At 39.7% G+C, this 14,061-nt stretch overlaps 1 protein-coding gene across 2 annotated transcripts; it reads left to right on the top strand.

Annotated features, from left to right (window-relative positions):
• Positions 1 to 293: 293 nt before the first annotated feature.
• On the top strand, positions 294 to 13,113 carry sgcg (sarcoglycan, gamma). Of its 2 annotated transcripts, none has more exons than XM_062385131.1 (8): positions 294 to 617; positions 5,400 to 5,601; positions 6,386 to 6,490; positions 8,084 to 8,171; positions 9,027 to 9,146; positions 10,547 to 10,619; positions 10,916 to 11,039; positions 11,798 to 13,113. In XM_062385131.1, the coding sequence occupies exons 2-8, from the start codon at positions 5,407 to 5,409 to the stop codon at positions 11,963 to 11,965; spliced, it is 873 nt and encodes a 290-aa protein (XP_062241115.1). In that variant the 5' UTR covers positions 294 to 617; positions 5,400 to 5,406; the 3' UTR covers positions 11,966 to 13,113. The 2 variants fall into 2 exon arrangements, with proteins under 2 accessions (XP_062241115.1, XP_062241114.1); XM_062385130.1 differs by having other exon boundaries at positions 5,359 to 5,601.
• The last annotated feature ends 948 nt before the right edge of the window (positions 13,114 to 14,061 follow it).

The raw sequence follows: 14,061 nt of genomic DNA, 5'->3' as shown, positions 1-14,061 counted from the left end.
CTGCCTCCTGTCTATAAATATGCTGGGTTTGTTGTCTGTCAGTCTGACATACTAGCTGCCCTCCACTATAGTTCTGCTCTCTCTGCCGCCTGTCCCCCAGCACAGCTATCTGAACTAGCAGCTTAATTCCATGTTCAGAGCCATGACTGAAGTCCCAAATTAGAACTGGAGAGCATGGAGCCCCGGGTTAGGCAGGGAAAGTGACTCACTGGTATGTATGACAAACTTCTGCCTTTATTATGTATGGTCACTCTCTCCCTCCCTCCCACTCGCTCTGTCTGACTGTAGTGAGAGAGATTGAACCTCTCCACTGATGGTTGTCTTCCACCTCCTCCCCTATCTCTGTTTCTATCAACTCTCTCTCAGACACTGATGATATTCAAATATTGTCTGCAGGAAGGCTCAGGAGCTAGAGTGTGCGGGGTGATTGGGAGCGCCGTCTTGTGGTGACTCACGAGGGGAACTGGCACAGCTGAATTTATGGCACACAGCTGTTGAGGGGCTGACAGACTTGTGAGGAGCTCAGGCACCGCCGTTTCTCAAGCTCTTCATACCAGCTTGAGCTCTGCTTACTGCAGCGTACAGGACCGAGGGCTGCTCTGCCTCGACACACGATTGTGAGTATACTCTGCCTTCTCTCACAGCAATAATCCTTCTCATTTTAATAACCTCTAAAGATAAAGTTGAAGATTTTTTATTATGGCAACCTTTGACCTACACTCCAGTTATTTTTTCATTCTTCCCCCATTTCTTTGTGACTTTGGAAAAACATTTTGAGTTGCCAGCTGTCTGCAGTTTTACCATACATGGCCAGAAATAGTGAAATTCAAAAAACAAGTTTGCAAAAGAGCACCTCTGTATTGGTTTATGAGCAAAACCTTTGCGTCTTATGGTTGCTTATTAGAGTTGTCATACCTAAGCGGTGTATGCTTGTGTGTGTGCGTGAGTCCTTGTCCTGTGGAGCTTTTTTAAATTTAGTTTTCAAAGCTGTGTCCTATTTTTAGATTAAGGCAACACAGCAGAGTGAAGACATGTCGGCTGCCACTTATGAGAGAGAAAGACAGACACTTCTGCTCAGCTTTCAGTCGCTCCACACGCTGCTGCTAGTGAACGACAACTTGAACTTTTCTAACTCATTTAAACTTCTGACATTCGATCAGGTCAAGCCTCCTCTCAGAGGAAGGGAACCTGGACTCCTGCCCAGCCCTTGCTCTTGTCCAGAGAGGTCAGAGCCAGAGCCTGGCAGGGAGCATCACTTGTGTGAGGTTAATCGAGATGGTGCCCTGCAGGATAAATAGCCCAAGAGCTCCTCGTCTTAGAGAGCAGAGGACTCTTATTCGAGGTCAACATTGATTTTGAAACCTTCATTAAGCTTCTCCTCTGATGGAAAATCCCGATTTGTGAATTTTAAGAATGAAAATCCCATTTAAAAGATTGAATTTCTATCCCCAAGCAGCTTAAGAACCTCAATGCACAACTTTTCTCTTAAGGCTGAATGGCCAGACTGTATTTCCGGTCAAAATGTGCCATAAATTTAGCATTCCTGGCACTTATGCAGCGAAGCCGTTCGGGGAGTGTTTATTTGGGTTGCTATGGAAGGATCAGTCTGTGGCTTAAGGGCTGGTGCTAACACTGAAACTGGAGCCGGAGGACGTCTTTCAAGATCCAGCCTCAGAGCAGCTTCCTCCTCCAGCTGCTGCTGTTGCTGCAAACGTACGGAGGCCTCATGATGCTTTCATTTAAACTAATTAGATAAAATTCATTAACATTATAATGAACAAATCCAGAGCGCTTTCCCTTCTCGCCGCTCATTTGGCCAATGAGGCTGATCAACATGTTAACATGCATATGATCTGTGGTTGGTAACGTGTGGGGATATTGGAATGGTGTCAATTTAACAAACACTGACTTTCAGTGGGAAAAAAACAACTCAATCCATGTTAATGAAAGAACTAAAGTTATAACTTTACCCTCTCTAAAAGTTTCTGTTGCTCTGCTGTGCCGCTAAGATTAAATTTGCCATCATGACTCAGTCTCGCCTGTATGATTAATACATTTAAATGAGTAGAGATATGGAGGGCAAAAGAAATAATCATGTCTTCTCACTTACTCCTTATCACCTTTTGGGTTCCACTTCCCTGTGGAAATCATCATTTTCTTTTCCCTTTTCAAGCAACATCTAACGTTTGGTGGTGAAATAATGGCTATTCATCACAGCTGGGCTCGCAAGCCATGTGACAGGTCCTGTGGAGAGGTGGATTTAGTCATAGAAATACCCTGAGCCTTTAATGCATTGATATATCCTCTCAGTGTGTACGGCAAATAGCAAGACATAAACCAGGGAGACTGTTGACCCTAACCACCTTTTCTCCAAACATCTTCTCCAGGACCTCAGAGAGCCCAGACCTGAGCAGCGAGCACAATTCGTTTTATCAGTCATTCCATGCTTAAAGAGAGAATGGCATTTACCTTCATTATTTGTAGAAACAATTAATTTTGAGTATATTCATATATATATATTTCACCGTCTTTTGCTTTTATTGTCATAAGACTCACAGTGGGAGAATGTGCCTTGCTGAACATCTGTTGATGTGAAGGAAGAATTTGTTTGTAGTAGGAGAAGTGGCTCCATTAAAGGAGGGGTAAACGATTGTGGTGGGCGACCAAAACACTCCCTTCACTGGTCCCTCATAAGCTCCACACCCAAAAGTCATGGACGTTCATTGCCGAGGTGAACCACAGATCTCAAAAACTTGTAAATAGCAATGACAAACATTAGCAAAGAAAACAACATCATATTGACCAAATACGAGCAAAAGTGTATGAAGGTTTGCCACAAGTCAAGCAAAAGCATGATCCATTTCAACTCCTGGGGTCTCTCCACTGTTGAAAGGCCACATTGATGGTCGGTCTTTGCGCTTTCTTTATTTCTTAGGGTTAGTTGTAAATTGTGGCGCTTCAGCAATTATCATTTGAAGCACTACTTTTAAAATGATTGTTGTTATAACGACCTATGAGATAGCAGTATTGGCTTTTCCAGTGGCTAAAAGTAGTTGCAAATGTTTAATTTAAAAACACATTAATTTTAGCATACACTAATTATGACTGTTCCTGGGAAAATAGCTATTTCAGGTTCAGAGACTTCCATCTCGCTCCCACTTCCCCTTCACCATTCCTCTGTCCTGTACATGAGCATTAAACCCTTGGTGATGATTGGCTGGAACAGTGTTGTGCTGTTTGGCTCATCCAACTTCATTGTTTCCCAAATACAGTCAGGGCTGTGTGTTTCAACTAGAAATTGTTTCAGGGCACACACAGAACGTACAGCTAGCAGAGGAGATATTAGCAAAATATGATAAATTGCTTACCCCCCATTTAACATAATGGAAAATGCCTCTGCTACGGCAAGAAGATGAAACACCTGTCGTGGGTGTAAATCAGCCTGTGATCAGGAGTCTGGACCTCATCCAGTTCAGAAAACCCAGCTGAAAAAACATGCATTCTTTTTCCTTTTGCTATAAAGCTGAAGTTTGGCGGTGCTACACATTTCACAGAGATTGTTCCTGAGAGAAACAAACAAACAGTGTCTGATCTAAGTGTTTTATTGATTCAGAATTAACTACAGCTCACAGCAATGTCTTCAGGCCTTCTTCTCAGTGAAATCAGCCTTCTCCACAACCTGAGTCTGGTTATGAATACAGATTAATCAACAGAGAGTGACAGCTCCGCTCTCTGCAACCCTGTGAGGCTTCGTGGGCCTTGGCTCCACTGCTCTCGAACACACGCTTCCTGGTTCGTTGTGAAATCTTTCCCTGTTGTCACTGTGGTAGATGGTCTAAATCTGCTGACTGATGGTGAGGTCAGACTATGCTCACTTGAGCTGAATACAGAAAGTTATTGTCGTGTCATGACTTCGATCATTCACTGTTGTTTGAAATATGCTGACTTTGTCATTGACAGCCTTCAGCTGTGTGGCTGAAATGTCCTCTGCTCTGTTGGCATTTTAGCCTTTTTGTTAAAGACTGATGGAAATGTTGTGTTCCATCAGTCTTTGTGTTTCATTGGTGAAAGGAAAAAGATAGCCACTGGCTCTGTGTGCGAGCTCTGAGCTCATGCATCACATATTATATGTTAATGTGTGAACAAGACATCGTGCAGAGGTGCAATTGGGCAGGTGGTTGTGTATACAATTTAAGCTTTAAGGCAGGAAAAATATTGTCTCTAAACACTGTTAATCTCTGGAGGATGTGTGAGAGCTTTTTTTCAGAGGTGGAAAACCCACACCATGACTCAATTCAGAGAGCAGAGAGACACCTTAGACCAGCGGCAGGTCTAGGATTTTTCATAATCAGGGACCATGAAGGGGCCACAATTTGTATACAGATTTCCAACATACATTGTACAAATACAAGGAAATACCTGTTTCAGTAACATTTCAGGTAACAGAAATACCTGTTACCTGAAATACCTGTTTTGGCGTATATTATACATCATGAAATTGTATTAAAAAAATCCCATTAATGTCTGATGTCTTTCTCCAAACTTATAAACACCTGCATTCAGTAACAATATTTGTTCAATGCTACATATGGTTCTCAAATGAAAATATATAAATATTTCACTCTAACTACTACCAGGCATAAATATATAAATCGAGTAATTGAGGATAATAAGTTGTTCTCTTCTTGAACTGGGAGCTATTTTGTGCAATAATGCAATAACTTTTTCTGTGTTTGTGATTGCAGAGTTTGCAGACATATTCAAAGCCTATATAAAAATATCTATAATATCAATAGTAAACCACATGACCATGTGAAAGGGGTCACTTGAAATGAGAGAGACGTTGTAAACCAATTGTGCCATTTTCCTCAGCTCTGCAGATTATAGCAACTTTAGGCTGATATTTTAGTTTTTAAGCTTAACTGTTCTGGTTTACTCCAGCGCTCTCCTAGCATTGTTACCATTTGATCCTTAGAAACTCACTGCACTCTACCTGTCCAGCACTAAACAGCAGTAGAATAAAACTAGTTGTTGGAGGTAAAGAGACAATCCTTCAGGGAATGGTGGAGAACAAAAATGAAGCAATAAATAAGAGTTACTAGAGGGCTTATATTCCGCAGATCACCAGAAACATGACTTCAAACTCATGATAATGTTGCTTTTATGGAAATTTCATCCAAAGAATATTGTTTGTGAAGCTAATCTATATGACGCTATATGACATTATTTATACGTTACGTTATATAATGTGATTTTTTTTATGCCTTACAAACTCTCTCTGAGTCAGTAACCTGCCATGTCAAGTCTTTTCGAAGTGCACTGAAGAGTAATGTCTGTATTTTGTCTTTTCAACATCAGTTTCTATTGCCTGGGCGCCTGGCTCTGTGTGTTGTGCCCAGCCAGCAGATGGTGCGGGAGCAGTATGTCACTACGACCCAGGGAAGCAGCGTGCCAAGGCCGCTGACAGACCATGTCTACAAGATCGGCATCTATGGCTGGAGGAAGCGCTGCCTCTACCTGTTTGTCCTGCTGCTCCTCATCATCCTTGTGGTCAATTTTGCTCTGACCATCTGGATCCTCAGGGTGATGTGGTTCAACACGGTACGCATGACTCACCTTTGTGTTTTTCAGCTGAAGGGTTTTGTTTTCAGCAGTACAAGATTTTGTTCAAAACAACATTTGAGCTCCACATACTGAGTGTGACATCAGAGAAAAGCGACCGCCATGTGAATGCGGTAGAAGTTTAGATGTACTAGTCCATTACTATTCTAACCTCAGCATCTGGGGTTCCAAATTTGTAAAATTATACAGTATATGTATATTTTTGTTATAATTTTCAGTTGAATAAAGCCTGAAGAGAACTTTGGGTTGTTTTGTGTCTAGGCTATACAAAGTACTTTGTATTTAAAATGTTGGTACTTTTACTTTTGATACTTAAGTACATTTCAATACCAGATACTTTTGATACTTAAGTAGTTAATATGAGCTACTTTAAAGGGGAAATATTGTGCCCATTTTACCACAAGTTGATATGGTTCCTTGGGGTCTTAATGAAATGTCTGTTACATGTGGCATCTATTGCACTTCTGTCCGTCCTGGGAGAGGGATCCCTCACATGTGGCTCTCTCTGAGGTTTCTACATATTTTTACCCTGTTAAAAGGGTTTTTTGTAGTTTTTCCTTACTCTTGCTGAGGGTTAAGGACAGAGGATGTCACACCCTGTTAAAGCCCTATGAGATGAATTGTAATTTGTGAATATGGGCTATACAAATAAAATTTGATTGATTGATTGACATGTTTTGGTCAAAATACCACAAGGATAATTTTGAAGTGCTCACCTCATACCGTCCATATATTGTCTGAACACATTTCTTTTCGGTTGCAGGAAGGGATGGGAAACCTACAAGTTCACTCAGATGGGGTCAAGCTGGAGGAGGGCGAGTCTGAGTTTCCTTTTCCAGTCTACGCTCAGGAGATCCACTCCAGAGAAGTATGATAATCTTCGTATTCCCACATTCTTCCTCTCTCTGCTTCCCCTTTTTTCCACCTTCTATTTCCCTCCTGGCTCTGTCTTCCAAGCTATTTCTCAGACTGATGTTTGCTCAGCTAAGTAGCCAAATTATAATTTCATCTCATTGTTTACCAAACTGAAATAAGACTGTGAGCTGGATCTGTGCAAACTGCATGTGCTGTTATCACCTTGGTCAAATTCCTTGCAGAGGCTCCTGCAGTTTTGATCAAGTTGCAGTGAATGAAGTGCATTTTTCCAACTGTGTTTTTTTTTGGTGATGTGTCAGGACAAACTGGATCTGGCAGTCCCACACGGTGAACGTGGGTGGTGCAGTGAGCTCCCCATTAACCTCAGGGATATTTGTGGTGGAAAGTAGTTTATGGCCCGCCTGCCAGCAGCAGATGGGAACGCTTTTCTACAGTTGTTTACATGTTATGGCTTTTCTTGCTCATAGCAGCAATTTTTTAGCATTCTTTCTGACTTTATAGGCCTCGTTAAAAAGGAAATGTATTCCTCATTAATGGATGGACACTCTTTGGATGGATCTCCTAATTAGATTCAGGAGTTTCGCCTTAGTAATGAAAAGTTAGTTTCTTGGATCATTTATATAAACAGGACTTCCACACAGCTGCAAAATGATTTAATGCTAAAGCTGGCTCATTTAAAATTTTTATTTTATATATTTTATAAAATCTGACATTTCTGGGTATTTCTGCCATGTCTGTCATATATCCTGCATATATATGCTTAAAACACAATACAATTTTCTAATAACTTTAATTCCTTTTTTTTTTTCCAATGTTTGCATTCAAGATCTAACTAATTCCTTTATTATTTTGAAATAGGTCATGTTTAAATGCTTCAGCCGCCAGTTATACTATTAATAACAACAACCTTTGGGTTGCCAGGTTGGTTTGGTTGCTCTGGTTCTCTGATTGGTGTGTGTTCTTCTCCAGCAGATCAATTATAAGTGTTAATAAGCAAATGCTCTATACAATAATACAAGCTTGCAGCTGTGAGTGTTAATCTGTCTGTTGATTAAAAATGACCCACTGGAGGAAACTTTTTTATGAGGTAAAGGACAAAGCTAGTTTTCTTCTTATTAATCTATTAAATCTCTACATTTTTTCACAACAAACAACCTAAGAATTTCAATTTAGAATTTTTTTATTAAAGGTTATTTACCAGAAAGTGCTGGGGTAGTCAGAAAGCGCAAAATACAAAGTACAGCTGAGGCAATAGTGGGGAAAACTACAGGTCTGACCTGATGGTGGCGCTATATCAAAAGTCAGGGGCATGGACAGTTTATCTTTAAGGTGACTTTAATGCCTGTACCAAATTTCATGGCAATCCATTCCACAATTGTCAAGATAATCCACTGAAAACCATAAAAGCTCTAAATGGTGGCGTAAGAGGAAAAATGTATATATAAATATAAATGACCATGGCAACACAGTCTAGATCAAAGTGAAACTGACACTAAATGCTTTCACAAACCATGTAGAGTATACCATTTGGTATCTGCACAGCTTTGGTAACATCATGCTATTGTTGTTTTTGTTGTTTTTGCAGGGCTCTCCACTTGTAGCGCACTCATCTGAAAATGTGTCCCTTAATGCCCGTAATGAAAATGGTGATGTCACAGGAAGGATATCATTGGGTAAGATTCTGCACACACACACACAAACACACACACACACACACACAAAGCCATACAGTGCTTATGCATAGCAAAGTATCCCATTGATGTATTAGGGGAAGAGTAAAGTCATTGACACACTTGTCCTGCAGCAATTTCTCATCCAACATTAAAGCGACAGAAGAGGACATCTTTCCATCACCATCACTTAGATTCCATTTAAAACCCATCAAAGGCATCATCCTTCTCTTTACAACTGCTACGAGACCATTCTGTATAACACGCAGGGCCCAAGGCCCTGTGGCTGATCATATTTGTGCATCTTTAATGGCTCACCAATGGCTGCATTGGGGTATTTTGTCATAAGTAAAAGGCCAACAAATGACCCAACTAATTGCAGTGGTACACAGTAGCGTTGCGTGTCCTTGATCATTAAGCCATCTGCATCCTCTCAGCCTTCTGTAAATCAAGCTGAAAAGGCTTTTTAGGAAAGATTACATGCCGGTTCTCAGTTGTAGGTGCTGTAGTGGGTTAAATATCCCACTGGCTGAGGTATGCTTTAAATCTGCTCCTTATTGAGTATGAACACTGATGAAGTGAACAGAGGTGTGGTATAACCGATTATATGTTACCTTTCCACCTGTTCTTTTCTGTCCAGTAGCTGGTTCTTTACTCTCCCATGTTGGCACCATACTTTTGTGTGTGCGGAGACTGAGGTTTCTACACAGTAAAGCTTGAATGCGTCTCATTATATCCTCTAACTACTGCAGATTTGAAGCAGTATAAGTAAGACAAAGTATTAATCTTGACGATAACATTTTTCCATGTATTATTGCCAGACACCTTCAGGTATTGTTGATGTTGTTATTGTTGCAGGTCCAAAACAGGCTCAGGGACACATTCGAAATCTACTCATTAGCGCCAACAATGGCAACATGCTGTTTAGTGCAGATGGCGACCAGGCTGTGATTGGACCAGACAAACTACGGGTCACAGGTATACCAACAGCCGTCACCCACTGTTTCCTTGGAAATGACGCACTCCTCTTGGCAAAAAACATTTGACAGATTTGAACAGATGTGAACACAACAAGAGCTCTTTGGTTTGATCTGTGCAACAATCTAGCAACCAAGGACAAAGAGAGATACACAGTCACTTGTGTCGTACAGCTCAGTGGATACCTACATATAAATTAAATTAAAATAAAATTAAAATAATGAGATCAGTTATCAAAACCTGAGCATGCATTCAGTTAATTCAATTTAATCTATTGAGTTGAATTTTCTCAACTAGATTAACTCAAATAAATATATTTCATTATTTGACTTTCTTTAATTTGTCAAATAAAGAGTCATTTAATTTGATTTATTTTTCTGAATTTACTCAATAAATTAAATTGAGTTAATTCAATCTATTTACATTAGTTGAATTGACTGAATTCAATAAATGTCATGCAGGTGAGATCCATCACATTAATGAAGGATCCTAATCAAGTGTTTTTGAGGGGAACAAAAACAGCGTTGCACTCAACACCACACAAAATGTTGTATCAAAGAGTAAACTATCAGGCTGAACTACCCCCAATCGTCTCAGTGTCCAGGGTGTGTGGTGATGGTGCTGTGGGTCACTGACGACAGACTGTGATGGCTGATCAATGGCCGTGTCAGCTGATGGCTTCATTAAGCCTGGGGCCATTTTTAGAAAGCAGAGCCGCAAGGAGCAGCAGCAGTAGAGGAGGAGCAGGAGGACGTATTTACTAAATAAAATCCTTGAAGCGAAGCTTCTGTAGCCACAGTGAGGCGAGAGGGATCTTTCACTGCAGCCGAGACTACTTTGTGTGCTTAATGTCAGGGCTCATTATCTTTCTCTTGTGTCTTCCTCTCTTCTTCAGCAATGACAGCTCGGATTTGTCTGTATTCATGCAAGTCTGTTACATTTTATAATAGTTGCTTAGATGAACTAAAGTTGAGGTTTGAATGACAAACCTTTAGTGTGGCTAAATAAATTACATGTACACAAATGCTGTAGATTTAAAAAGCTCATTATCTCAAAGGAGGTTATGTTTTCACCCCTGTCCATTTGTTGGTTGGTTAGAGAGAGTTAAGGCAGAACCAATGGAAGGACCGATTTAATTTAGCTTTGTATCCTCATTGAGGGGTGGATTCAGGATTATCCAAAATTGCTCCAAAAGAGTTTTTTCCCCCATATTTGGGTTGATTTCTCTAAGAATACTTCATGGATCTTGACATTGTTTTGAGTGAGTGCAATTTGATGCAGATCTAAACAAAAATCTCTAGATTTGTACATGTCAAGCTCCTCTGACTGCAGCAGAACCTGCAACTCGACTTGATCCGACCTCAGTTAAAGTATATTAATTGTGTCTCTTCCTCCATCAGGACCTGAGGGAGCACTGTTCCAGCACTCAGTGGAGACGCCCCAGCTGAGGTCGGAGCTCCTTAAAGACCTGAGGTGAGTATTTCAGCCGAGTCACTGGACAACACATGAGTCCTGCAAGTCATGGGCATGTGTGAGGGGTTTTATTGGGTCAAGTCCCAACATTTTTACGATGTCAGCTTAAGAAATACAGAACCTTAAGGTTATTGACAGAGATTAGTAATATCACCTTCTTCAGCATTACCCCGTCACTACTGTGGTGCACACAACGTCAAATAAAACTAAAGACTATCTGGTTTTTGAAGAACAAAAGTTTGTGTTCATTAAAAAAAGACAGGACAGGTGATATATCAATGGTTGTTTCTCTTTAGGTTGGAGTCTCCCACTCGCTCTCTCAGTTTCGACGCACCTAAAGGAGTTCACTTCAAAGCTCTGGCCGGCAACATTGAAGCCTCTTCCAACATGGATGTTATTCTGCAGTCTAGTGATGGACTGGTAAGAAAAAACACTTCTTCCTCCTTGATTCCACTATGCATAATCTTTCAGCCTGTTTTTCCTCTGGTTAATAACAGGAACCCACCAATATGGATTTTGGGGGCCAGTGCAAATATTTACAAATACAGAAATCTGCATTGTTCATTCTGTAATCTTCTGTAATCTCTGAAGAGTTTTTCTGCCAAAACAGCCTCACTGAGTGGAGTTTCACAAAAGCTGTAGTGGTGATTTTACTTTGTCTTAGATCTTTACCTTTACACATCTTTATAAAACTAAAAAAGATTACTAAAATGCTGACTCCCTGACCCAAAATAAGTGTTTTAGCTCTTCAGGTCTGTTGTGGTGTAGTGGAATCATTGATTGATTCTGGATGAATCAAAGATAGATAATTATTCTGATGCAACCAACAGGCTTAAATACAGATAGCATTGTTGTCACAGGCACTTATTTTACCTTTTTACAATGTGGGTGCAGCTATATTACATTCTTTTTATTATATTTTCAAATGGACCAAAAGACGGAACATTCCTCTTTAGCTGGGTTTTATTTATATTATTATTTGATAATTTCACTTGCTCTGTTGTTAACCTCGTTTTGACGGACTTCTAATGTAACAAGTGAAATTCCCTAATCTTACCTTATTTAATCTTACCTTACCTTATTTTACCTTATCTTACCTTGGCTTGCACCAGACATTTCCTTGTTGATTTACATCAGACCTTTCAACATCCTTGCTCTCCACACTGTCCGCTGTGCAGCTGGTGCTGGATGCTGAGACGGTGCGCATGCCGAGCCTACCCCTGAGCGAGGGAGGGGTTTCTGGAAACATTCAGAATCTCTTCGAGGTCTGCGTCTGTCCCAGCGGCAAGCTTTTCCTGTCCAAGGCTGAGGTCATTTCCACATGCAGTGAGAATCAGGAGTGCTAGAAACACTCTGATAAGGTAACTGATTTTCCATCTTGGAGTAGATGCATCTTATGGGAGGTAACAAGCGCAAACTGTTTATATCCGGCCTAAGGTTTTTTAAGGTTTATACCACAGAGAATCTAAGATTGATCCCACGGGCACATTGAGGCCTGCAAAAAGACAAATGCCTGCTGGCAAACATGTTGGAGAAGTCATGCAATGCATCCTTTTAGCTGCATTTAGGAAGTTTTAACTATTCAGCTGAAACTAATTGGCACTTAAAACCAAAGGTATCTTCGTCAGAGCCTTGTGCAGAATGTTTTACACACGTATCATGGCTGGGCAAGGGGAGGAGCTGGAAACAGCTTACATCCTATGCAATATTATCTTGTGGTGCAAAAAAAAAGAAAGGGGACACATTTCAAAGGGCTTCGAAGGACACAAATAAATAGTGACAGGATGTCGAAAATTATTATCATGATTAATGTGTGGCTCCGAGCCCTTGGTATGATGTTTTTTTGTTGTGTTTAGCATGTTTTTTATTTAATTGGAGTAAATGTAAAGAATGGCTGGTCATTGTCATAGTTATTTCAGCGATTCAGAGATGGCTTTAATTAATATAAAACCTTTTTTTCCAAATTCAGATTAAACTCAAAATGTTGTCTAATTTGCTTCTTAGGGTTGAGATTAAAATACCAAATTAATTAAGTGTAGGTAGTGTAGTAAGTCTTATTAGTGAGATTTCACATGTGTCATTATGTATGATTTTTTCCCAGTTTATGATTGTTCTCTTTTTTTTAAGCCCATCATGAGAATCTAATTATGCATTAGCTATAGCCAACCCCAATTATTCCAATTATGTTGATCTGTTTGTTCGATAAACTTATCTGTAACCAGGGACAAATAAAACAAGCAAAAACAAAACGGTTCTATTGGGTCAAATATGCATTGTTTTTCTTTTTACATTAAGGTCTACTTAATCAAAAATATTTTGCAATCATACTTACACTGAGTTTAGCATTGATTTATAAGTCTGTTTTTATCATATGAACATGGCGTTGTGTTCCCAGTCAGTGGTGATGAGTGGTTAATCTGCACCTCTATTATGGCATATTTTGATCAAGTTTGTCATGTGTATTTATTAATTGCGAATAAACTGTGATATTCTTCTACTGTGTATGTCAAACATTTTCATCATTGTATGCTTGTTTTACTGAAGATGGCTCTCATGTTTTCTAATCAGATCTTGTGGAGAAAAATACCCTATAGGAATTGCATTATCATAGTGAGAATTCTAAATATCCAAAATCGCTGGTTTTCTGCGGCGCACTAAAGCTGTATAATGGAGACGGTGCAATTTCGATCCATTTTCCAAAATCGTTGATTGCTCTCTGGTGTACTCTAGTGGATGCACCCTGCTATACCACCTGAAAGCACAAAACAGATCACGACCACCAACGAGCCATGATTGCGTAATGACTGGCCTTCTTCAGCAGCAAACAAAATGGATTTGTAGAAGTGTAAATCTTTCGCCTATGGGCACACCCACACATGATACATATACAGTATCAGCTGCCCTGCTTATGGCACAAGCCGGATTCTATTGCTAGATTTAAATAGATATCAAGATTGAGCTCAGAATTCAATAAATATATTTCATTATTTTTGTATTTAATCCTGTATTCTGAGTGATTTTATTCCTAAATGAAAGCAGTGGAGTTGTTCCTGCAGGCTCTGACATTCTCATATCAATATTAATAGGAAATTACATTATATCTGAGTTGATATTTCTCTATGTAAGAAAGAAAGTAGTTGCTCTGCTTGAATAATTGAAACAAAATATGAAATATAAAGACATGAGGCATTGAATATGAGAATTTCAATGCCTTTTGACTTCTGGGGCCTTCATACTACTGGCCTTCTTAGATTCAGTTAAGTATATTCTTTATTAAGCTTCTCTATTAAATTGCTATTGTATCTGCTGTCTTAGGTTAACTAGATTGATAGTTTCAACTGTTTGGTCTCACCTGGAATTGTATGAGACGGGTGCTTCTTTGTTTTTTAATTCTGTCTACTGCTTGTAGTTTCACTCAGGTGACTGAGAGTTAAATAGGAAC

Source organism: Platichthys flesus, chromosome 4 (assembly GCF_949316205.1).
Source record: "Platichthys flesus chromosome 4, fPlaFle2.1, whole genome shotgun sequence".
Classification (NCBI taxonomy): Eukaryota; Metazoa; Chordata; class Actinopteri; order Pleuronectiformes; family Pleuronectidae; genus Platichthys; species Platichthys flesus.
The sequence above is the reverse complement of the archived record's forward strand: the minus strand, read 5'-3'. Positions and strand labels throughout refer to the sequence as shown.